The following is a 26,863-nucleotide window of genomic DNA, read 5'->3' as shown; positions in this document are numbered from 1 at the left end:
GTGTTTGCATGTAAGATATGAAAAGATAAACGGAAAGAAGTAAGATATAAAAGTAATTAAAAAGATTTACTTGTAAGTATCACTGTAAATACAATGACAATATTAAGTAACAAGTACAATGCGCTATAATGTTAATAATTTAAATGATTCTAGGGATCGAAAATGTGTATCCCGAAGAATAAGAGTTACGAAAATGACTTCTCACTTTGGTAACTTTCACCAAATTTGATGCATGACAAGGAATTTAATGTTCCAATTTTTGTTTAAAAGTATTGGCGTTATTGCTGTCTTGCATAGCAATTAAATTATGCATTAAACTATGAAACTAGCAATTAACATTACAAAAAAATACATATTTTTACTAATGTTTGATAGTTATTATATTATTTTAAATATATTTTACATATAAAATTAGATTCTTTTATTTTAACAACTTAGCAAATTGAGCACAACTTAATATACATATACATATTATATATACAATTAATACAATTAATGTATTATGTACTAATTAAAATAATTATAAAACATTAATTCTGGTAAAAGGAGATTATAAAAATAAATTAGAAATAATTTTATTACTTTATTGCGTTTTTTTAATCCAGCTATGTAATAAATTAAATTTTAATTTAATGCTAATAAATAATTGATAACAAATACGAGTTTGTTTTAATTTAATTACTATTACAGATAATACACGTGTTCTTTTAATTAGCATTTAATATAATATTAAGAATTATATATAGTTTTATTTATAAAGCTACCATTATGTGGTAAATTTTTTTATTTTCTTAAGGGGGCTTTATACGTCTATTGCATATATTTTCAAGAATTTTTTTGTCATAGTAAAATGTATTGAAATATCTCGAAACTTTTATATATTTTCTCACATATGTTGAAGTACATAAACAAATTTTTTTTTCTTTTTTTTATTTATGGCGACAAATGTAAGGGTATCCCATAGAAATCTGGTTGACATGATATCTCGAGTTAGAAACGTCTGAAATAAAAAATTCAAACGGGATATTAAAATATAAGTAAGTGGCTATAGCCGGTACTAGAATTAAACATTTTGGGTAAAAAAAACAAAATGGCGGACTTTTGAATATCTCGACGAATATCTTGCAGTTTTTTGCAACTAAAAAAATCCGCCATTTTGTTTCTTTTTACTTCAATATATGTGAGAAAATATATAAAAATTTCGAGATATTTCAATACATTTTACTATGACAAAAAAATTCTTGAAAATATGTGCAATAGACCCCCCTATAAAGCCCCCTTAAACGACGTTGATGAATGCTGAGTAATACATAGAATTGTAGAAAAGAGAAATTTCCCATCTTTGTTAATCGATTGAGGAATAATTGACGACGCTAGATATACGTAAGTACATTGCGGTGGTAGATGCAGTTGCAGAGAAGCTAGGAAATATATTTACATATAGTAAATGTTACATTCTACCGCATCGTAACTGCATCGACAACTAGTACGCTGTATCGTGTAACTATAATTGTTGTCTATGGATCAATCGAATGAGATCCATATGTCTGGCGTGATAATCGCGTATTGTATGCATTCAATGGAATCATATGTATATTTATTAGATCACATTTTAATTAATAATTGGCTCTACTTCGTAATTTGTATTCAATAAAATTTATTATCTAAATTATTTTATTATCTAAGTAATTTTGTTGTGTATATTTGTATATATAAAAATTTTACATGACCGAAATACGTATCAAGTTGGAAACTTAATAATCAGTATGCTAATTGAAAGATGACGAGAAAAGTTATATAGAAGTTCTCTTATTGAAAATTCCAGTTTTGCCGTCTCATATTTTAATCAAATTTGCAAATATTGTGACATATATATTATTACTCTCTTTACAATATTTTATTCTTTCACATTAGATAGTTACATCATGTATCACTTGATAGAATTAAAAAAAAATGTTATGCAACAACAAAACAACAACTAAAGCTGATAACGCGAAAATTGTGTGTGTAATTTAATACTATAATCAGGGTTGGACGTAAAACATAATAATCTATATGGCATATACAATGTGACACGTTAAACTCAGGTAAACACTGAGTACTTAATCTATATATCATGGAACATTCATATTTCGTCAGAAATAACGGAAATATAGTGGAAGTTTTGTTTGCAATTTTATTTTCAATTACTATTTGGTTTGGGTACAATTTTTAGGATGCTACAAAAAATTAACAATAATTTCAAAGATCTTGATTTTATATTTGTAAAAAAAAATAAATATACTGCAACTGTATACTAAGCAATATTGCTTTCTATCGTTTAAAAGCTCACGGGTCAGTATATAAATAATAACGTTTCTATACATTCCCACATAGCACAAAACTCGATAGAAATGTTTCAGAAACATTTCAGAGTTTCCAAAAAGTTCTAAATAACACTAAAACCTAAAACGTCGGTATATCTAAAAAACATAACATAGAAACGTAACATTTGAAACGTTTACATATAAATCAGCTGAAATAATATCCCACATAGCACAAAACTCAATAGAAATGTTTCAGAAACGTTTCAAAGTTTCCAAAAAATTTCTAAATAACACTAAAATGTTGGTAAGCTAAAAAATATATAACATAGAAACGTTTATGCGATGTTTATGAAAGGTTTTTATATATAAATCAGCTGAAATATAATATATATTCAATTTATAATAATTATACATTGGTTACATTGTATACATGAAAAAGGTTCATATGTGTAAGCATAATATGTAAATAATCCATGTAGATGTAATCTTGAAATTTATGGCATAATCCCGGTTTATAATCGACAATGATGCGGTATGCAGTTGTGTACGTACTCAGAGTTGTGTCGTAAATTTCAAGATTACATCTACATGAATTGTTTACATTGTGTTTACGCGAGACAATATAAGCTGTAAATTATTATAAATTAACTGACTGATTAATTAATTAATTTTTTAAACTACTTTCACAAATCCTAAGAAAATAAAAAATTATATTAGCTTTAGACTAGGATTCAATTAAATGTATCTCGATAATAATAATTTATTTATTCATTAACTGTACAGTGATATAAAAGATATATGATATTCATATAAAAATATTATTATTTACGCTGAGCTAATCTGTTAATTTTTCGTGACATGCTAAAAATTGTGCCCAAAATGGATAATACTAATTAAAAATCAATTTGTAAACAAAATATAACATTGCGACATTTCTGACAAAATGAATTGATATGAATGCCCGATGATCCATTATAATTACTCATTGTTTACATGACGTTAAACATAATTTATATTGTATATACATGTAAATGCAATGTATAGATTACTATAACTGCGTTCCGATATATTTACTGCCAGTACTAAAAATCTATAGTGTATGCGACGTAAACTGGCAGTGAATATCGGAACGCAGCCTATATATTTTACGCACAAACGCCCAATCCTGATTACCAATTACAAAAATATAAAAGAAACCGATGTCATCCGCATCCGGTTGAAGCGGGCTCTACTTTGCGCCTGAAAAATAAATTTCGCTGCAAAGATTCGAGCTCTTCCGATATACAATTGAACATCGTCGCGATTCGGTTTCGCGAACGGCGCGCGTCGGCAAGGTAGAGCGCGCCATCAGCGCGGCGCGCCGCTATCGAGCCACCCTCGCCGGCTCGCCATTCCACTCTCGCGATCACATGACGTCATCGTATGGCGCGCTTCTCCCCACCGTTCCCCATCGCCACCTACGGCGCGGCGGGCAGGTTGGCTCATTGGCCGCGGCGGCGAGCGGCGAACGAACTGCGTTGTTGTATCTCCCTTCAGCCTTCAGTAGGTTTGGTGCTCTCGCGGAGTGAGGTTAGGTGATATTCGCGATTTTCCGTGCGACTCGCGCTACCGATATGGTCGCTCCTCGCGTAGCGTCGCGCGTCACGTATCGCAACGACTGTACGGATCTCGGACGGCGTTCGAATTTCAAACGCGAATTTTCGTAAATCGAACGGCGTGAAATTTCATATATATCGTGCATCGTGGTGCGTGGGTTCTTTGAAATTCGGCTCGCCGTGCTCCTCCGGCTCGAGAGAGAGAAGAGAGACTAGAGAGAGAGAGAGAGAGAGAGAGAGAGAGAGAGAGAGAGACGTTCAAGTACGCGACGATCGATGTGTGCATCATTGTCCGAGTCAATCCGCACTTTTTGAAGGAACCGTGCTTTCGAAGGATCGCTTGGTTTTTCAGAAAGTTGCCCGTGATTTCTAAAAAAAGAAATTGGTGATAATTCTCGAGGAGTTGGCTGTCATTTTGGGAAATTGATTGTGCCAATCGTGTGCGTCGGAGTACGTTATCGTAAGAAACAAGTGGAGTTTGTCAAAACTTGAAAATATTTTTGAACCGATGAGTTTAAAAGACGCGTCTCGGCGTCTTTTATTAAAGATTCCAAGTTTCATCCGTACGTTATTCATGTGAGGTGTAATTCGGGCGCGTATACACCGCAAGTCGACGTGTCAACGTGAAGATTTGAATATCTAAAGATTTCGCGGAACTTCGAAAGTGTTAAAAATTTAAAGGTTCGACGGATTTGAAAACTGGGACATCGAAATAATTGAAAATTCGGTAATCCGGGAGTTTTGAGGAACGAATGGATTGGAGTTTTAATTGTCTATAATCGAGTGACTCTAAATGTTTAATATCAGGATTTAAGTTCTAATTTAATGTAATATTCCAGTTGCTGACTGTATAAAGAGAGATAAAGGGAAAGAGAAGAGAGGGGGCTGCAATTTTGAGAAGTCAAAAACTCGACGATGCTCCAGAATGCAGCACAACTTGGACATTAAAAATTTCGAGGTGATAGCAATCTTACCTTAGAACTCAATCACAGTCGACCATAATCGTCTGATTATCCCGAATCTCTGGAATCTGGAGCATTTCCAAGGTTGGGAAATGATAATCAGCAAGCCGTTCCAGAAATCAAGGATCAAAAATTCGATGTACGGAGGTTTTAACGTTTAAGGATTAAAACGAGGTTGCAACATTTTCGAGTTTACGGCGAGCCGAAAGAGATCTATTCGTACGGAGCAGCATTTAATCAAAAAACCAAGCATTCTGATGATTCGTCATCGACATGTTCTCGTAGAAGGAGTTCGCTCCCGCGAGCGAAAGTGAATGGAGAGAAGACTACGGGGCGGTCGAGAGTGAAACGTGTTTCTGCGGGAGTATAGGTGTCCATTTGTGGACGAGACAACGAATCGACTGATCCATATACAGCATCCTATACGAGAACGGCTACTTTTTCCCCGCCCGCTGACATTGGCGGACAGGTGACGGGCTCTCGGTTATCTAAATCTCCGATGCGTAGATCGAACTGTTCGTAGATCGGGCGGATCACACGTCGATCTCACTGAAGGACAGATAGGGTGATCGGGATAGGACTGATCGCTGAGAAGGAGCGATAAAACATGTCGAGGCTGCTGAAAGGAGAGCCGACGGGCGGTTGTATGATTGGTTCGTGCGCAGATCGAGGATCGTATTAGCCCAACTGGCAGTGACGCATGTCGTAAGCCACGTGAGAGATCGACGGAGGTACCGACACGCTGGACGTCACGCAGGATCGGGATTCACGAAGAGAGAGCGAGAGTGAGATCGAGGGAAAAAGAGAGAAAAAGGGATAGAGGTGGAGATAGCTGCGATAGAACTGTTCCGAGAGAGGAGAGAGAGAGAGAGAGAGAGAAACGGCCAGGCGACGAGCCTCTTATTGCCTACCGGAAGTCATATGCCTATACACGCGCTTAAAACTGTAAGTAATTGTAGATGCACTGCAGTGTGGACATATATGTATCTTGTTTGCCTCACACTACCGTCTAGAACTCTGTGGCATGGATTTTAAATGTTTCTAAATGTAAATACTTTGAAACACGAGTGTTTTAATTTGAAGTAATGTTTTTCTCGTTTGCCTTGAGACCTTTGCACGCACGAAATAATGAAACGAATCTATCGAGGTAAAGAAAATATATTATAAAGCATTAAGGGAAAGTATAGTTGTACATTGCAAGTACATTTTTACACCTGTGCTATATGAAAATAGAGTCGTTAATCGATTCTAATCATTATTTTGTGAAAACTTTGCCAAACATTTTAATGGAAAAGTGAGTATTTGAAAATCACGATAAGTATGTCAAAATAAGATATAAATATCTTGTAAATTACTAATCTTTTGATGACCCTACCTTAATCTACCTGTTCTGTGGCTGTGTAAATCAATTTATGTAAAAGAAAGAATTATTATTTATACAATTTTTGTTTGAAATTTTTTCAATCTATAATTTTAGCGCGAAATCTAAATACGTCAATTAAAAAATTCGCCCTATATTTTTAAGTTGAGATATTCGAAGTTTGCATGTAAATTTCAGAAGAAAATAATAGAATATAAATAGACATTTTTCAATATATTGAGAAATATATAAGTTATATATCATTTTTATAGTTTTATAAGCTTAAACATTTAAAAGTATCGCTTTACATGAAACATCTTGCATACAATATCGATTATCTATTATGTGCGGTTTGACATCGTCCAAACAATTGAAAAATAAATTAAGTACAAAATAAAAGTTTTGATGCGCCGGAAAACATGGCAATGTCTAGTTAACAGTTTGCCTGATAGGAAAGAGTATAGCTTTAGTGGCATGCGGTAGATCTAGTGAAATTTGGTGATGCATGAAATTGAGTAAAAACGAATCGATTCGGCGGAATCATTCGTGAAAGATGATCGGAGTCCTACGCGTCACGCGTAATAGGGTGACACGTATCGCGAAGACGAGATAAGGGGGTTTCGAAGAGTGCGAATGACACGCACGAGGGCGGAAAAGTGTATAGGGATTATCCGCGTGGCTATAAATACGCCATTGGGTAGACGGAGATTGTACCGGATGGTGTAATCGAATTAGAGCGGAGACGAGCACGTAAAACCAGTCGCTATTCGCGGCTCTTCATTCACTGTTGATAGCAACGGCAATGTCGAACGCTCGCCAAGAGGAACAATGCGCGGAGTGCAGTGAAAAACACGCTGCAAAAATTGCAGAAGGAATTCACGCACAAAAAAATACGGATGAATTACGTTATCGCAGTCATATGTTTTATCCGGTTTTATCACTTAATCACAGGTTTCGGAAAAGCATTTAATTTCGCGAAAATTATATTAATTCTTTCGAAAAATATACATAATTTGCAATTTTATAACAAAATAAAACTTAGAATGTTTCCTATGAATATTTTTGCGGTAGAATATTATTTTGCGGTAAACTTAATTTGTTTTTCAATTTGTACATAAAGTTTTCAGCATTGATCTGTTTATCTGAAATTTATACTGTATTCCTGTGGAGTTTAAATATAAAGAAATATATAGAAAATGTAAAGAATGTGATCCAACGTTTAAATGTTTAAACGTTCGTTATTTTCGTTATTATTTTCAAAATTATTATTTTTGAACCCTGTGTGGCTAAAATATGCGCTGAAAGTGGTACATGATAAAAGAGTGAAATTTACATAAACATGGAATTTGAAAATACTTTCTTTCCGCGTCGTAGCACACTGTGAGACTACATTAACTGCATATGAAAATCGAATATGGCATAATAACACAGAAATGCTTGTTTAAATGTTTCTGTAGAATTTCTAAATGTTTTCTATTCCTAAATTGTGTTTAAAGTGCTCTGTATTATTCTGTATGTACGTTGCTCAGGTAGATATGTGGTCATCCACCCTAAGGGAGAGGCAAATTTTATTTCGGAAATGTTTTTTTTCCAGTTGAAGTATTTCATACTCGTATAGGCACGCTGAACATCTTTTTGAATTATTTTACGTTTTTTATTCTTTGAGAGCAAAAGTAAGTGAAATAAAAAGTGATATATACGAATAGAATGGAATGAAATACAAGCAGACTATTTTGAAATTCTTACATTCTTATTCAAGTTGATTCACATTGGATTGACACTGATGAGAGTGTCAGTCGATGTTACCTTCTTTATGAAATAAATCTTCATGTTTTGAATAAATAAAGGGCAACTTCCTTCGAGATTTTCCTCTTCTTTTTCTGTCATTATTTCCTGAAGCTTCGTTGATTATATTAGTGATGTAAGATCCGTTAATGAAAATTTGCGCGAATATTAAAAGAAAAAATCAGATATATTTTTCTTTGAGGAATAAAATTTATCTTTGCAAGATAGAGGTACACGTATATAGTAGCGTGTATACGGCACTGTCAAGCCCTTTGGAAAAACCAATAACCTCAGCGTGCGTCGGATACTAGTAGTTTATGGCCACTGAGTGCGCGTGTGCAAGAGAAAGAGAAGAACGGAGCAGGGATGGATTGGGGATGTAACTGAAAATGCGAATGAAAGAGATGGAAGAAAAAAGAGAGATGTGCCACCGTTTTGAATGGAAATATTGCTTAAATTCGTGTTTACTTTTGTGTATGTACCTATTGCAACGACTACCAGACGATCGAAATCATATTATGTAGAATAGAAATTGACAACTTTAGATAAATAAAATGAGCTTTGCTTTAATTTTGTTGAATGTATAGGATTATTTCATTGGCAAAAATTAACGTTTCGACGATTTTATTTATTGTCTGTGGAGGATATAGATTTTATTATTTTATTATATAAATTATTTTTGAAGAGAAAGGGAACAATGGGAAACCCGGAAATATTTTTGTTATATAATAAGCTTAGTGTACATCTTATTTAATTACACAATAATAATTTTAATAATAAGTTGTAATATTACAAACAACTTTCACAAATTAATTCTGTACGCAAGAAAAAATTACGTTGCACGTGTTTTAAGTATTAAGCTAATAGCCAGTTTCAAATTAAAATATCATTAAAATTCTCTTATGCAAATAGACTTAGGGCAGATTAATTTGCAATATAAAAATTTTAAAAAATTGAATAAGCTTAGCATCTCTTATTTAATTACACAATAATAATTGTAAAAATAATTTGTAAAATTTATAAACAACTTTCACAAATTAATTCTGCACGTGTAAAAGAAATTAACATTGCACGTGTTTTAAATATTTAGTTAATAGTCATTTTTATAAATTAAAAAATTACTAGAATTTTCTTATCCAAACAGACTTTGCCAGACAATTTAATTTGCAATATAAAAATTAAACCAATTTCAGAGTTTTATTAAACATCCAATTGAACTAGATTGTTACTCAATATTGAAAAATGGAAGTTTTTATACGAGAAAGGATTAAAGAGTGAATAAATAAATGAATAATGAAATCTTCTTTTTTAACATGATCTCGAGAGTTTTCTGGTTTAATTTGAGAATCGAGTAATTTGAGAAGAGCTGAAAGACCTACATTTCGACACCTCATTTCCGCGTTGTTGTTTATTTTCACGGTATAATACAAGCGCGTAATGCATTTCCCGATTATTCAGTATCGAATTGAAATTTTCCGAATCTTCTATCCTACTCTCTTTTCTCTCGACCGTCACGCTCTTTATTCCACACGCGCATGGGGATGCAGTTGGCCGCATTCGTACGTGCACATATATCGACTGAAACGACCGTGCGACGTCTGTTTCCGCATTTTAATACTTCGCGCGGATCAATTTGGTTAAAATGGTGCCCGTCGCTCGTCTGCTCGCTGTGCAACGCTTTTTACATTTTTATTCGTACTGTTAAAAGCCTATTTACATGTTATATTGCCAAATATTTTGTCAACGGCTTTTAGGATAGATTACGTTAGTGCAACCTAATTATTTTGTAAAATATGTCGAGAATTTATTGGACGTTCATAATTCTACATGATCAAATTTTAAAATTTTTAGATTCTTTCAAAGTAAAATTAAAATCCTTGGATATTTAAGATCGTATAGTGTTAGGCTTGAAGGCCTTTACATTGATTTTTAAAACTCATGTTTACACACAGATTTGTACTTGACACTTAAAAACATAATTGCTATTAAATGATTTAAATTATAACTCAAGACAGTCTATCTGTCAATATATATAAATATAATTAAATATCTTAAAAGGTATATATATTTATGTATTATTAATAAAAAATAATTGTGATTGTTGATTTTATTATATCAAACCAATATGAATAGCATACTTTATATAAAAAAGAGAAATTTATAATAGAGCTTGTTTATATTTGTTTACATCGTTATTTATGTTGTTTTTCAAAAGAATATAAGATATTTCAATTTTGCTAATTATTATTATGATATTTACTACCTCAAAAAATTTGAAAGAGTAGCTAAAATTCTTAGTAATTAGTAAGTGTTGGCATTTTATGTTCATGGTACACACTATTTTTTACCATTATTATTTTAAATAACACTAATTGTAAGTAATAAATTGGAGAGTAATACATTTTGAAAGCAATAAATTGAAGAAATGTTTTAATACCGAAGTCGATGGAGTAACTAATTTGTTTAATATTATAATTTGCTCTTGTAATAGCTGTGTGTGTGTAGGAAGTTGTTTGACTGTTTTTTAAATTTATTTTCCGAGAGTAAATTCAACTTGGAATTACGATATTTCGGAAATATTTAATGCAAGGGACAGTTTGATATCAATATCGTTAATTTCTTTTTTTTGGTCACTTTTATACGATTATAATAATTGGTATCGACGTATCCATATTATCCATAATTATTTTTAATATTTAATATGCCGATATTAATATTCGATCTTAGGTAATTTATATAACATCCGTATTTAGATATTGAAATTATGAAATATCATTGCTTGTTTACATGTTATAAATTCATTTACATATTATAATCATATTACGTTATTTCAATTTAGCTTTAAAATATACGGGAGTATTAAGTCTTTCTCTTGTAGTAGTTTATAAAATATCCTTATTTTCATAATACTGAAGCCGTGTAGTGATACGCGATGCCTCTCAAAGTTTGGGTCAATGGCAACAAGAGAGGCTGTAATTCAATATTGTTATCGGAAATATAAGGAGAATTCGAGTCTTCAAGGAAGGCTCCAATAGGAAGAAAATTCCTATATTGTTGATGTTTCTGTATTTTTTCTTGGTAAGTGAGTAAAAAAATAGCAAAGGCTTGAATAAAAAGATCCTAAGAAAAAATTGAGCCTTAAAGATTTAAGGACAAAACCGAGGACAAAACGATTACGAAACTGAATATTCTAGGATATTATTAAGACACCTAAATTTTACTTTGCAGTTAAAGTTATAGATTTTTATTTACGATAGATAAAAATGTTTGGACATAATCTTCGCTTTATAGAATTAATTGATAAATTGTTTCAACTCGCATTACAAATTTATGACTTAAAAAAGCGCCAGATGTTAATTGGAACATCGTATATAGAAGCGTGCTACACGTCTATACATATAGGTGTATGATATAAAGACATCTCGTGCATTTTCACGTAAGCGACACACGAAGGCAGAACTAGCGCGGGACTAATTCCCAGAGACAAACACTTTAATTATAACCTTGCCACGTATCTACGTGTCGTCATATTATCGTATTAAATGCGGTCGTTGCCGTTTACCGCACCCTGCTATATTCCATTACTTTTGCATGGTACTACATTCAGGAAGCTGTAGAGACTTTGTGAGAAAACTCATTTGCCAAAAATATCGCTCTCTACACGGAATGCCCGATAATAAATGGTAAATTCATCTCTTACCAGATTTTAAAACTCATTAAAGAGCTATAGTAATATTGACTAATTTTTCTTGCATTAGAAAAAAGATTGTATTTTTTCTCGGTTAAACATTAAACATATGGTTTAGTCCTCAAAATTCGTACGAGACTCCGAACTTTTTGTAATCATGAATTTTTGATTTCATTTGTTTTGCAGATTTCGGAGTTTTCTTGTTTTACGAACTAATGATCTCTAACCAAACATTCTCCTCGAATCATTCTCCCGGATTCATTAAAACTTTCAGAATTAATTAAAAACAAAGTGTATGCGAATTAGTTAAAAACTATTACATTCACGCGTGCACACATGCACGCGCGCGTACACAAACACATACACACATCACACACATTCACATATTACGTATATATTTATATTTGTATATACATATACATGTACATATATGTGTATATATATGTACTTTAAGCGCATGCAATTTTCTTCTAATTATTTGCTTTCCGTTGCTCCCCTACGCCATTTTACGCGGACAGTGGTAACGCTATTGTTGCGGCGCGATACTGGATTGATGGAAATAATGGTGTAGGAGGAAAACAAAGAGAGCACTGCCACGTCACTGTCGACCGCTATCAATTATTTTCAAATTACGAATTTCGCCGGCATATAGTACAATTGATTTATTCACGTCGTCGAGTACCGGCGCCATTTATTCGCCGATGCACTATAGCATCCATTTTATATGTTGCCATTTTTCTCGAGCCCTTTCATTGAAAATCGAACGAGGCATAAGATAAATAAATGAAGATTTACCAAATCTCTTGTTTTTCCATGAAAATGTGTCTCTAGTGCGACAAATCGTATATATTCGCACAAAGCTATTTATTTCCAATTCCATTTTTATTTTCATCGTTTATATAACTCACGATAGAAAGCTTTCCCGGATGTTTATTCATAAGGACATTCTTTTTCTTATTTTTAATTTGCTCTCTCTATCTTTCTCACTTAATACGCAGCCATAAAGTTTTGTTCGTAGGTATATAGCTATAAAAATATTTAAAATGGGTAGGTATAAAAAGGCAAAAAATGTATATGTGCGATTATTGTTGCATGTTGCAGCGTACAGCCTGCGAAGAAATCGAAATGGTAGAGCTGTGTGGTAGCGGCCAAACATCTTCGGCCATGGGAGTAATGGGGATCGGCGCGATGGTGACCGCGGCGACGTCGTCGTCCTCCTCGTCGACCACCACGACCACGGGCGCCTCGTCCTCGGCATCGGGACGCGCCGGTATACTCGAGACCCAAGTGCGCGGCCAGTGGTATCGCGTGTTCGTCTCGTTGGAGGACGATTATCTCAGCATTTCGCTCGACGAGAGCTGCGAGACCGGTAACAACGCGACCCTGAACAACGGCAACATCAACAACAACAATGTGGACAGTCTGAACGATCCGGATGTGCCCGATTCGGTGGCCAATCAGAAGCGCATTGTTCGCGTCGTCAAAAGTGACAACAACGGTCTGGGAATTTCGATCAAGGGCGGCAAGGAGAACAAAATGCCGATTCTCATCTCGAAGATTTTCAAGGGCATGGCGGCGGACGCTACCGAGCAGCTTTACGTCGGCGACGCCATTCTGGCGGTGAACGGCGAGGATCTGCGCGAGGCCACGCACGACGAGGCGGTGAAGGCGCTGAAGAGAGCCGGCAAGATCGTCGAGCTAGAAGGTAGGCTGCTTAACTTGCTCTTAATGTCTCTTAATATAAGTATAAGAGGACGTAATTGCCGTTGAAATTGTCGAAAAGCGTCGCGATATCACTTCGGTATATGGCATCGTCGTCTATATTACACGCGGGTAACGTGTGCAGTTTGCATTACACGGGCAACTATATTACACGGGAAACATGCGATATACCAATTTCAGTCGTGACGCATTGTTCCTCGGTAACTTTGCGCACAAGTTTCATGGATCCGTACCTCGAGAAGATAGATGTACTGAGAGCGACACACAAAACATTCTTGACATATGCAGCATTAAATTCCGCGTCTTTATTCGCACTCTATTTGTGCCGTTTGTCATCTCTCGAGTACTTAGGAGAGGGTTAGAGGAAAACAACTGAAGAAAGAATGCATTTGTAAGCGGTACCTAGGGCTTTTAGTCGGATTGGTATGTCGTATGCAGTCGGTTCGAAGAAGAAGGTCGACTACTTTTTTTTCTTACATATGGTAGATCACTGCCCCTGCGTTCTTTGCACCTTTGGAAATAAAGAAGTCTGAAGATCGACGGAACTGCATGCCGTTTCAAAAATATATATTTTGAAAGTCTAATATGTTACGGATGTGTGTGAGATTGGGACGGAATATCCCCTTTAATTTTTTTGTACTAACTTAGGAAACACTATATATTTTTTCAAAGTTCTTTAATTAAAAAAACGCCTTCGATTTTAATTAGCTCATTACATTGAAATAAAATTTAGTCATCGAAAAAATTCGCGAAACGGGATCTGTAATCGGTTTCTTTTTTATTTGTTCGTAGATTCTTGGAGTAAAATGTATAATTTTGGAGAAATTTTGATCCTTAATTTTTTTCCCCTTATTTTTGTGTCATTGAGCAATCGAACAATCGTTCTCACCAATCCATGATTTCTTTCATCTCGCGTTCCGCATCGATCACAAATTGAAAAACAAATAAGATTTGAATATGCAACACTGCGGAGATACATGCGCATTATTATTTGGCATCTCGCGCGCGCTTTCTCTCCGATCTTTCATCGCACACGTCATTACTTTAACGTCCTCGTCTGCGACTGTCATTTGTTTCCGACTTTCCGCGGATCTGAGATAGGAATATGCACATTTTTCCGCACTTCACATTTAACATTCCTTTCCCGATACGACACGCCTCGAGTCCTTCAACGTCAAAGGCTATCATATTTTGCCGTGTGATTGCGTATACTGCTGTATCGTTATTTTCTTGCGTCTCAAAAGCTAGAAAATGCCGCGATGGTCGTTACTGGGCTATTTCCAATCCGAAACTCCCTTTTCATCCGCACGCTTCCGCGCGTTTCGACCTACATCAGAAGGGCGCGACAAAAGAAATTCCGCCTTGACGAATGGGAGGGATTGCTGGTGGCGCTTACTTATACGTCTCCCGATCGAAAGAACCACTTACAGGATGCAACAAATAATGAAGCGCTTTCAATCCGGCGCTGAGTCTTGAGTTTCTTCTATGAAGAGGCACTTTTCGCTCCAATTTTATGCGGAATGTTTAATGAGAAATACTTGAGTTATTTCACGGAACTACTTTTGTGTTGGTAAAGCTCATTAAAAATTTCGTGTGCTGTAAAACTCAATATTATATGAATTAATTACCGAAGAAAAATGTAAATTCTTATACGAATGCACAAGAACCTTTGGCGATCCCAGCGATTCTGGAAAATTTCGACAAAGGAAACTTATATACAAAATTAATGGTATATATTGGAAAATATTTTTTTTTCAATCTGTACGAATTATTGAAAAATTACATGTACAAACTTTGGAATGGTGTTGGAAATGAGAGAAAAGAAGTTTGATCCTCTAGTCAAATTCTTATTAAAACCCTATTAAAACAAACTTTAGCAACAAATAAAAAAATCCGCATAAATAATATTTATATGTAATATAACAATAAAAGCGAATATAATAAGCCGACAATATTATATAAAACAACGAATGTAATGGATATATAATTTTATTTGGCGGAATACGTGTTCATATACGGAGTTACGACGACTAAATGGGAAGTCGGATCGTGTGTTCACGCGAAATTCGCAATTAGGTGCGAAAGTCATGATGACGCTCTTACGATACGATCTTTCGCAAGGCACAATGCCCAAGTTCGCGTGACTTTTCAGAAATGGTTATCTGTTCGCTGCTCAATAATTTCCGCGCTGGATATCTAGGAAATTATGTCTGTGAAATATCGCATGTCCTTGATTAGGTCTCATCGTGAATCGCTCAACTGTACGCGCAACCATGTATAACTACACGCGCGCGTGTACGTTATGTTTGCGTAATAGTCGCCCACGTATGAGGGAATTATCGCTGGCACGCGCGTTACACGAGATAAAATAACGTGTCTTTTATGTATGAATTACTGTAATAAACCACTTTTTTTTCTTTAACGCACATTTTAATGCGACAAATAACGTGCGTAACGTGTCACGACCGGAAGTGACGCGCGAGAATCTGTCGTTGGCGCGGTAACGTTTTTGTATTTACGATTTTTATAAAATCCGGAAAAATGTTCACTATAAAAGTCCCGACGTGGAAAATTCAATACAATTTTCGACTAAAATTCTCGGAACAATTGAAATTAATTCTAATATAACCGAATTTAAATCATCACTAAAATGTTACAGGCAACTTGTTAAATAAAATATATAATAAAAGACTGTCAAGAGGTAGACCTGTAACGCTTAATGAAAGTAAGAATATAAAAATTATTGATATATTGTAGGGAATATTTTACGAGCTATTGAAGGCGATATTTTCTAATATAAAAGTGCCAGCAGGTATTTATTCTATTTGTTTTATGATTCCCTCGGAACCTATATTCACGTTACGACTTTCTTCTATAAACTATGCATATGACATTTCATGTTATGGCGCACGGAGGTAAGACATATCAGCCACTGAAATAAGACGTCCTATCTTTCGTTGCACTGTATAAAGTGTATAATATTCCAGAATTGCACCCTTTTATTTAGCATAAACTCTTTAACATAAGATGTGGGTGTGTGTATAAAAACGAAGTGATGGATTTGCTCATCGACGTTTTATAACGGATATATTAGTGCTTTGCATTTCTTATTAATTTGTTGTTGGAAAAACTTCTTCCTTATAATTGGTATAATTTTATAATTTTCATAATCGATGTATCTATATTGTAAAATATTGATTTTTAAAGGAGTTATCGAGTATAACAAAAATTTCAGATGTTAGTAGGTTTCTATCTCTGCATGATAGAGATAGAGGAAGATGACTATCACTCTTTTATTTTAAACGATGAAGTTTTGAAGTTCACTGAAACTATAGATTTATCTTCTTTAGCTGTCCTCGTCATAAGATCGCATAACGATTCATAGGCGAGTCAGTGAAGAGAGGATGTACGCGGGCTATGTGCGAGACTCCCGATTAATATTGGAGAAGTACCTATATATAGATATAGGTATTTTAGTAATATTTCCTAAGTAAACACAAAAAATTGAAGGGAATATTCCGTGGCTTATTTTAGCAAGAAAAGGTCCTATAAACATGTTCTAAACTGCTTCGTTTTCAAAATATAGGGTGTCAAAGTTGTGAAAAAAATATGAAAATGTCGAAAATCTGGAAAACGTTTGAAGATATTTTATTCGGTATGCGTACATGTGGTATTAAGAACCATTTTTCAGTATCGATAAAACATTTTTAGATCCACCCCGGCGTGCGTCTTTGACACCTATATTTTGAAAACGAAGAACAGTTTAGAGCATATGTTTATAGAATCTTTTCTTCCTAAAGTAAACCACGGAATATCCCTTTCAATTTTTTGCACTTATTTAGGAAACACCCTGTTTCCTATATAATAATTTGCACCTCTAGGCATAGTATAAAAATTTGTGACAGTAATTGATAAAAACTGCTCAAAGATATTCTAATAGCAACGTGATGTTGATTAACACAAGTTATCTAATTACTAATTGTTGCTAGCAATTAATTAGCAATGGATGTATATTAGAGAACGCTTGTTTTACAACCTGCGCTAATAATTAGTTCATACCTCCTCGACACTAATTACATGGCAAACAAACGGCAATCTCACGCAACAATAGGTAGTCGATGGGTAGTTGTCGAAAAAGTGATTATGGAGTTATTATGTAATGCATAATGACAGTATATTCCCAATTGTTTAAAACTTTGATAAAGCGCTTATAGAAAGTTTCGGTGTGTGTGTGTGTATGAGTGTGAATTAACATATCATAGCGGCATATCAAAGGTCAATGTATCAAATCAATTTCTACATGATTTATATGTAGAATAGAGAGAATTTGTAGGATTTCAGTTTATATATAATTTTTATAAAAAACCAATAATCGCGTATAATAGAATTTACAGTTTACATTAATGTAGAAATTTACAAGGTTAATTTGACTGAAAACGTCAATGCTAGATAAATAATTCTTTGTTTGATTTTATACATTGCAATTAAATGGAACGTTTTTATCATTTACTTTAGTCATTTTCAATCGCATAATTAGCCTTTTTGTATTAATTGACGACAAAACGAGTTAGATGTATGGTTAAAAACCGATATATGATACATTTTTAGTAAAACAAAAAAATGGTTGTATTTGCATTTGGATTATTTTATCAAAATCTATAATACAATAATTTTACAAAAATAAATTGGCAACAAACTCTGAGACCAAAGGCAGAAATACCTGTGTATGCTCTCGTGTCTTAGCTAAGGATTTAAAGACTAACTTAAATTAAATAAAGAAGTTATATACTCTAGCTGAGTCATTTGGCGTACAGGGATCAGTGAAATTGCGTTAAGAAGAGATCCACTTTAAATGAATGAAAGAAAGATGAAGATTATATTGCATATAGTTTTCGAGCATCCTGCAGATATTTTGAACTTGATACTTAACGTGCCGGAATCAGGGATTCCGAGGATGTCTGTCGCATTTATCTGCCAGTGATCCGCCGTATCCCTTATCGCTACCGATCCACCGCATTGACGGAGAACTCGAAGGCAGCCGCGACGCGATGCTACACGACTTCCGTCGAAGTCGGGTCAAAGGCGCCCTTTGGAGCATCCTTTCCCCCCGGCATCTCGCGACTGTCGACGAGAAAATTACAGGCGAGATACACTCACGCGACGGGAAACCGTAGCGGGAGGAAGGAAGAAAGGAAGGAAGAGACGCGAAAGCGGACGAACGAGCGAGCGAGGCGCGCGCGGCGATGCCGTCGTTCCTCATGCGGATACGCCGTAAATCATGACGGAAGTACCGTAAAGGACGAAATGAAAGGCATGCGAGACACTGTGGAGCGATATATAAGACTCGTGAGGACGAGGAGCGCGCAGCTCGTGCCTTATATCCGAGTCAGTATAGCGTGTCAGTATAGTGAGTGCTGTACTCGAGCCGCTCTCGTCGCGTCGGCTGAGATAAGTGCAAAACCCGGGGTCCGAGAAGATCTGCCTTTCGGCAGATGTTTTCGCACTTGTGATTTTTATGACCTGCGCTTTGTTATTTTAATTTAATTTTTCGCGCCATTGCGTGTTCAATTTATGAAATCTCTATTTAACTTTATGTGCAATAAAGTGTTATTTGTACATGGATTAAAAATATTTATGTAAAGAATGACAGAATGCAATACAAACTATTTTTTTAATTGCAGAATGATGGAAAGACAGTTATTAACTTGTGGAAATTAGATAATATATATTATAGGCAGACAAAAAAAGTAAATATAAAAGTTGAACGTTTTACAGTCAAGCGAACGTGACAACAGTGATCAGGCGAAGCATGAATCGTTCCTATCGTGCGTAATTACTGTTAGACAGCTGCAATTGTAATACATAACGGCCAACCGGAAGATATCGCGTTTTTGTAATTACCACCGCGGAATCGCACGTTCGCTATTATTAAATGCAAAGTAACTTAGCTAGCGATGGCGGTGAACCTCGCATACGATAATTGTTGAGAATTAATTTATATATAACGGAATATGGAAGCGACTTGAAATGCTTCCGCAATAAATTGGCCCGCAATAATTAGTAACGTGAACAAGTAATAATTTTTTTTTTGAAACACTTTAACGATGTAAATTTTTTAGATACTGCCGGTTTATGAGTTAGCAGCTTTGCGTAAAATATTGGATCGGTGAATAAGTAATGCGGGGGGCACACATGCGTTTCCTGATGGAAAATTAAAATTTTATTAACCGATTAAAGATTTCTCCTTGTAAATTCGAAAGTTCTTGCAAGCTTATAATCTTCCGTGGAACGTTTGTTTTACTTTATTATCGTGCAGTTTAAGAACTTAAACCAATACGTTTTGTTTAATCTATAAATAAGGATTTGTATAGAAATAGAAAATATTTCAATTCAACGTTGAGGTATTCAGAAGAAGATTATTTTAAGACTATGATCTTTTAAAATAGAGGGTTTAAAGTTTGGCCACAATAACTTATAGTTAAACACCCTATATAGTTAGTCATTCGTTCACGAGTTGTGTGTAAAAAATTGTACTCTATTCGCACATACTATCAATAAATTAATGTAAAAGTGTTATGATTATATAAATAATGATAAAAGTATTTAGAATATTAATATATTAATATATGTATAATTTAAAATAATAATAAAAGTATCGGCACCAAACATAAGACTTTGCTTCGTCAGTAAATAACTAACAATAATGACTTTCTAATTTGACTTAACTGGCTATCTTTATCCAATATAATATATAATTGTCACGACGACGTTTCGACCATTGATTTTCATCATATTGAATAAAAGTAGCCAGTTTGATCCAATTAAAGTCATTATTGTCACAAAAAATATTTCTACCGCGACATTGATTACGAACTTATAGTTGTTTTGTCAGCGTGTTAAATTTCATGGTGTTTTTAATCATCTTGGATACGAAAAATTGCGATAATTTTGAATTATACATATACCTATACATAATATATAATCCTTTCATTTCGTGCGGCGGCTATTGACTCGAAGGCCATCACTGTCGCAGCGCGAGTCAGAGCACGAGCTCGCGTCACGATACATGATATATCATCGGAGATCCTCTATCTCCGCAATATAAAGCAGGGTCCACATTATCGAGCCAAACCGCGAACCGAGTCCCGAACCGAGCCTCGAGCCAGAACTTGCAGACGAACCTCAAATCGAACTCCATCGCGAACCGCGAACATGAGTTAAAATTTTTTGAAGTCAAATCTCGTATTGAAATTTATAATAAAATTTATATAAATTCTTAATACATGTATGCAAAATGCATATTTATATTTACAATCGTATTTTTTAACATTGCAATATATATATTATAAATTTATTGCGTATTTATCACAGGTTTAGAGTATGTTTATGCAATATTAATTCTAAATTTTGTTTTATGGTTTGAAAAGGAATTAAGTTTTGAATACAGAAAAATAATAAAAGCACATATACATATATTCACTCACCTTTTCCTGTTTCCATACTTTTTTTATTTTTGCTTTTTCTTTTTGCAGAGATGCCAATAATGTCGTCATTTTTTTTTTGCACATGTCACTATCACATTCGAGTTCTTTACTTATTTCTTCTTATAAAAAAAGTATGAGAACAGGAAAAGACGACTAAATATGTGTATACATATGCGTGCTTTTATTATTTTCTTGTATTCAAAGCTTAATTCCTTTTCAAACCATAAAACTATATTTAGAGTGGTACCAACTATATTTATTAGATTAAACGAACATACTCTAAATCTATGATAAATACGCAATAAATTTATAATATATATTGCAACGTTAAAAATACGATTGTAAATATAAATATGCATTTTTTTAATTGTTATAATGTTCGGGATTTTTAGCGTCCCGTATATAATAATCTTTTCTGCTCATAATCACTAATTAATTTTAAACATTTTTTATCAGACCATTCCATTTTGTCTACCAGTAGTCGTGTAGACTGCACATACGTGGATAGAATCAAATACAGCGACTGGGCAATTACTCACGTTTTCTTTCATCGTTCATTTTTTGTTTTTTGTCATTATTTGTCTAGCTCGAAGCTTAACTACCAGTTTACCACCCGACAAAGCGTATAATCTGATCATAAAAAGCATCTTTTGATGTTTCGTCAGAATACCGACTTTTGGTGGGACACTGCGAGCCAAACCTCGTATCATCAAAATCCTTGCAGATTCGTGGAGTGAGTACGCGATGGTTCGCACTGATGTTCGATTCGAGGTTCGCGAGCCTCGCGCGAGTCCGTCGGCTCGACAATGTGGACGCATGATCGGCTCGCAACGAAGTTCGGCTCGCGGTTCGGCTCGATAATGTGGACGCATGATCGGTTCGCGGCGAAGTTCGGCTCGCGGTTTTGCTCGATAATGTGGACCCTCCTTAATGCAGTGGACTGCGTCACTTGCAGCCCCTTACAGCCCCTTGCAGCCCGTTGCAGTCCACTATCGGCCATCACGCTCTTCCGCGAGTGGGATTATCGTATTTCCGAATTCGTCACGTAAAATAACACCACGACTGTAATCGCGTCAACACTTAACATACCTACGCGACGACTGTTTTGCCACTGACTTGATATATATAGAGTTATAGAGTAATAGTAGGTATAGTATATTATAATATATAGTTGTATAATTATAGTATATAGAGTTATAAAGAACTTTGATTACATTTCTCCGTAATTTATATTAGAAAAGGATAGAATATAAAATGCAAAAAATTAATCTGGATTCAATGGAAGTTTTATTGCACGTCATTTTTAAAAATCTAAATTAAAAATTATTTTTATTTTATTTTAATTGTATACGCAAATTAACCCTAGAAAGGTAATGTGGGATAATACGTTGCCCCACGCGAAATTCAAATTACGCCCCTGACTTAGGAAGGTTAGTTTTCATACTGAGACCCTAACCATAATTTAGTTTAGTCATCCGGCAGTTGACCTCCGTCATTAAGCGAGTGCGTTAGATCCGTGCAGCAGCTGTGACCGAAAAAGAAAATTGTTTGGGGTAACGTAGTACCCCTACTTAACCGTTTACATTCGACTTTTATCACAGTAAAATATATTTCAGATTTTTTGTGAAAATCGGTAACAAAAAATTATACACTTTATAGCACTCCCCGGAAAATTCTACCCCTGTTTCATATATAATTCTTTAAAATTCGGTCAATTATTTCATTTTTGCTGTTCTTGCACAGCAACTGATTAAAACTTTGTAAAGTTTTTGTGGAGTTAATTTTACTGTTTCCATATACTTTTATAACTTTTGACTACCTTTCGAATAAATAATAATCGACAGAATCTGTTTTACTTTCCATTTTTTGCGATTTTTCCCATCCGATAGTTTTTCGTCATTTCCTCTACTTCAGACGTTCAAAGAAATATGTTTTTTTTAAGAAACGAAAAAGTCGCTTACATGCCCTTGAAGGTTGTCTATTCGTCTTTCAAAATCCGTTGGATTTTTTAAAATCGGTGAATTTTATGAAAAACTACAACATTTTTTATTAAAAAAGTTATTTCAGCCCAATTTTTGGTTCTTTGTTTTGTTTTTCGAGATTTTTTTACTGTTTTTTTTTTTACTACCGCAAATTGATGACTACTATCGTCTTCCCTATTAAAGAACAAACAAAATTATCTATTAAAAAGTTGTCTAACAACAAATAGAAACATTATACACGCGGTACAAGTTTGGGGTAATTTAATACCCCGCTTGGCCTTTCACGTATGAGAAAATTCATATTACCTCTCTAAGGTTAATGTTACGCGTATATGTTGATATTTAAGAATTTGATGGATTATATTTTTATATTGCTATATCGAGGAAACTGCTCTGACATATATTTTGTTTTTATAAATAAAAATGTTATCAATCTTATAAGTATAAGGAATTTGAATTGGCTATTTTCGACTTGTAAGTTTTAATACGAATATCGTTGAAGTAATTTGTACCAAAAAGTAATTTGTACAAATCTAAAGTTTAAACACGTTATCATCGTCATCTTTCCTGCCTGCAGGAAGCGCACAATCGTTATGATTGGGTTCGAAGGATTAAACGAATAAAACGCGCTACCATAAAGAGAGATACAGTTATATATAAAAATAGCTAGAACCTACCGTCGATATTTCGGGTTTAATGGTCATGTGATTAATGCGGACTACAGGTATAGCGGGGACACCTAATTAATCAGCATCAGCAATCCGGCGTCTCAAAAGCATGAAACGCGGTGCAGAATCGCAGACGATTTTCCAACAGCGATCCGCGATTCCATTGTGTCTGGGCATCGAATTATCCCTGTGCGCCTGATAACCGCACGACACACAATGGCGGATGGAACAAAGAGCGTTTGGCTGCAGCGCGATCGACCAACTAAGCGACGCCGACATCCGAAAGAAAACGGTTCTCGCCGTAATGAGCTGCCCTATTCATTACTTAAATGTTTTACTTTATGTATTATGAACCTTGCGTGTCTGCCTGCGTGTCTGCGTGTGTAGAAAATATTTGTTAAGCACATACTATAATTATCCCGGATAATCCGGATATCCTGGGATAATTATGCAAGTTTAACTTCAGTTTTCTGAGCGGAATTTTTTTTTTAATGCATTACAATGTTGGTGCGGCAACAATACTGAAGCGGTTTTAATTTTAAGACACACAAGAGAGACACAAGAGAGTGGGTAATGGTAGAATTATCGATATCGATAATAGTTAGTTGCATAGATTAATACGTACAAGGGGTGATCCTCTAAAGGGGGCTCCATCCCGGTAATCCGTCAAACGATCATTTCACTTGTTGTATGTTGCGCACTGTGCGCTTCGTTATCAATATTCATCACAGTGAAAAGCCGCTTTTAATATTCATATATCCTCTGACCGCGTCTCAACCAAAAGTAAAGTGATCGCGGTCGGTAAAACGATTAGATGGACGTTTGCGGTTATTCAAAGGAACAGGGATTACCGGAAGATAGAGGCAAACTTTTTTTAGTCACGGCGTATACACGTGTATGAAACTGAAAGGGAAATCAAAAGGGTCGAAAAGCAATAGTTTTTTTTATAGGTTTTAGTTTTTTCTTGCCAATTTGTTTGCTTTGATATTTTAAGTATATTTTAATTACATTTATACTTTATCTATGATCAAGAAGGAAATAAAGAAATTATATTATTTCCTTGAGTCAAAATTTATCTTAAATCGTATATCATAAATGATGAATGCACGTAAAATTTACGAAAAATTTTATTATTTGAATCAATTGGTGTAAAAAAAACACATTGTTGTGCTTTGCAAAAAAATTGTGTAATTTCTAATATGCAACTTCATGTCACTTTTGCAAAGGAACAATGTATTTTCTTTACACTATTTAAAATGGGGCATTTAAAATGGAACACCTTGAATATGATTAATTCTTATTTTTTAATTTTCTTGATTGACACGCAGTCACTTTTTAATCCTTCAATGTCGCATTTAAGTTTTTATGTGTATAGCCAATTTCTTCTCTTCTTAATACCTTAATATATAACTAGGAATTTCTTTTTGTCTGTACTAACTGTTTGTAATTTTGAACATATATTTTTGTACATATTCGTATGTAGGTACATTTAAAAATGAGGATTTTTATACATGAATAAGCATGATTCAGGCATCATTGTGAATTGTTCTGTTGCAAAATATTATTATCCATGCGTATAAAACTCAATTTAGATTCTAACTGTCTTTTATTTAACTCAGTTTTAGGTTGAATCTTTTTAAATTCGATCTGATCTGATTGAACTTAATTCGTTTTTTATTGGATCGAGATATATGTGAGAAGGTTATCGATATCGAAATATATTTTTCAAATATGTTGTGGATGGCTTTTGATGGAAGAGAGATAAAAGATGAAAAGGACGATGGAAAGATAGAAGTTTAGAAAGAAACTCAAAGATTTCAATGCATCCGAGCGCGAGAATCGCATCGCGTTCGCGTAGCGCCCGCCTTTCATCTCTCGACGATTGCGTACGACAGGTGATGTAAAATCGAGCTGCGTTTCAATTGGCCTTTGAAGTTCGCGCTTTTTAATTGCCGAATGCCAAACGCTCCTGCTTTAATTAGAGAACTCCCACCTGGTTAGGCGGGATGAAAAACAAACTTTAGCAGCGCGGCGCTGCAAACCTCGTCTCTTACGCCGCATCCTCATTTCTCTTCGCTCTCACCGTCTGCGTCGCGTCGCCGCCGCCGGCTTTTGAGAATGTTCTACAACCAATAATTTTGCAGTTTGGCTTGTTAACGGCGTGAGAGGGAAAATATTCAATGACCCGAATTAGCCAGACATGGAGTAAGATAAGCAAAAAAAATATAATAGCGAGTATTCTTGAACGAATCCGAATATACATTATTGTTCAGAAAGCAAATTTTTAATGTTGTGCATATTGTATCTTTTTAAAGGGAAATTCTAAACATTAATATTAACATGTTTAATGTCGAGTCTCTTTCATGAGGTTGTTTATATATAATTACAGAATATCTGCTTAGAAAGTTTTTGGCGCATAATTCTTAAATTAAAAAGAGGATGTAGAGGTATTTTAGCCTAAACACTTGTTTGTTCCGTTCAAAAGATCTTTGTAGAAAATAAACTTTTGAAAATAAAACAATATCTTTCGAGTTTTTTTTGAAATATTGAAATTCTTAAAAATATCAAAAATTGATAAATGACATATTATTGTATTTTTATGACATATAAGGTTTGATTATTAGTAAAGCATTATTTTTTATTTAATAGACCTCAAAGACTGGTTTAATCGAGTCCTAGTCGACGGAAATTGTTTTACCAAATCAAAAGCCAAGTCTTGGTTAAGTCATACCCTGTAAGACTTGCAGGATTAAGAGCGTGAGTATTCAGGAATTCAAGAGCAAACCAAAGCTCGGAAGATCCTGGAGTACCTTGAATAGTCCGATGAAATTGTGTCGTAATCAAGCACGAGCGGACGTAAGCAAAAGCTAGGCTGTCTCCTATACAGCTGTAAGCTGTGGACTTAGGTCGGCTAACTCTTTGTCGCGACAAATGCCTGCAATTGGTGCGAACTTATTATTTTGATAAGTAAATCCTACTATTTTTTTATTATTTCGCGTTGTACACGCGTTTCGACGGTTTTGAAAGTGCAGCTGACAGGATGCTTGTATATATGTGAGAGTCCGTATTTGGACTCAAATTGATACGCGAATAAAACTTTTAATAAAATTCATTAAAAGTATTAAATTTTCATTATTAAATTCAGAGTATTAAATTCAAAGTATTATTTTTTTTTAATTTAATACTATTTCTATACAATTTAATTCGATGCAATTTGATCAGTTTTGGACGAAGACGCTTTTAATGTTTTTGTTTTAAACACAGGTGTTGATTTACGAGATAATACCTCAGTGCAAAAATACGTATGGCGT

At 34.5% G+C, this 26,863-nt stretch overlaps 1 protein-coding gene across 1 annotated transcript in view; it reads left to right on the top strand.

The window, feature by feature from the left end:
• Window positions 1-3,824: 3,824 nt before the first annotated feature.
• The window catches only part of LOC112468444 (beta-1-syntrophin), a 214,253-nt gene continuing 191,214 nt past the window's right edge, over window positions 3,825-26,863 (top strand). The window contains exons 1-2 of the mRNA XM_025037627.1: window positions 3,825-5,808; window positions 12,798-13,401. Of these exons, the coding sequence (XP_024893395.1) occupies window positions 5,785-5,808; window positions 12,798-13,401 (628 nt within the window). The 5' untranslated portion in view covers window positions 3,825-5,784. The remainder of the gene's footprint in view (window positions 5,809-12,797; window positions 13,402-26,863) is intronic.

This window comes from Temnothorax curvispinosus, unplaced genomic scaffold (assembly GCF_003070985.1).
Source record: "Temnothorax curvispinosus isolate PA1 unplaced genomic scaffold, ASM307098v1 QBEX01018473.1, whole genome shotgun sequence".
NCBI classification, from domain to species: domain Eukaryota; kingdom Metazoa; phylum Arthropoda; class Insecta; order Hymenoptera; family Formicidae; genus Temnothorax; species Temnothorax curvispinosus.
Note: the sequence above shows the minus strand (reverse complement) of the source record. Positions and strands in the feature narration are given on the sequence as shown.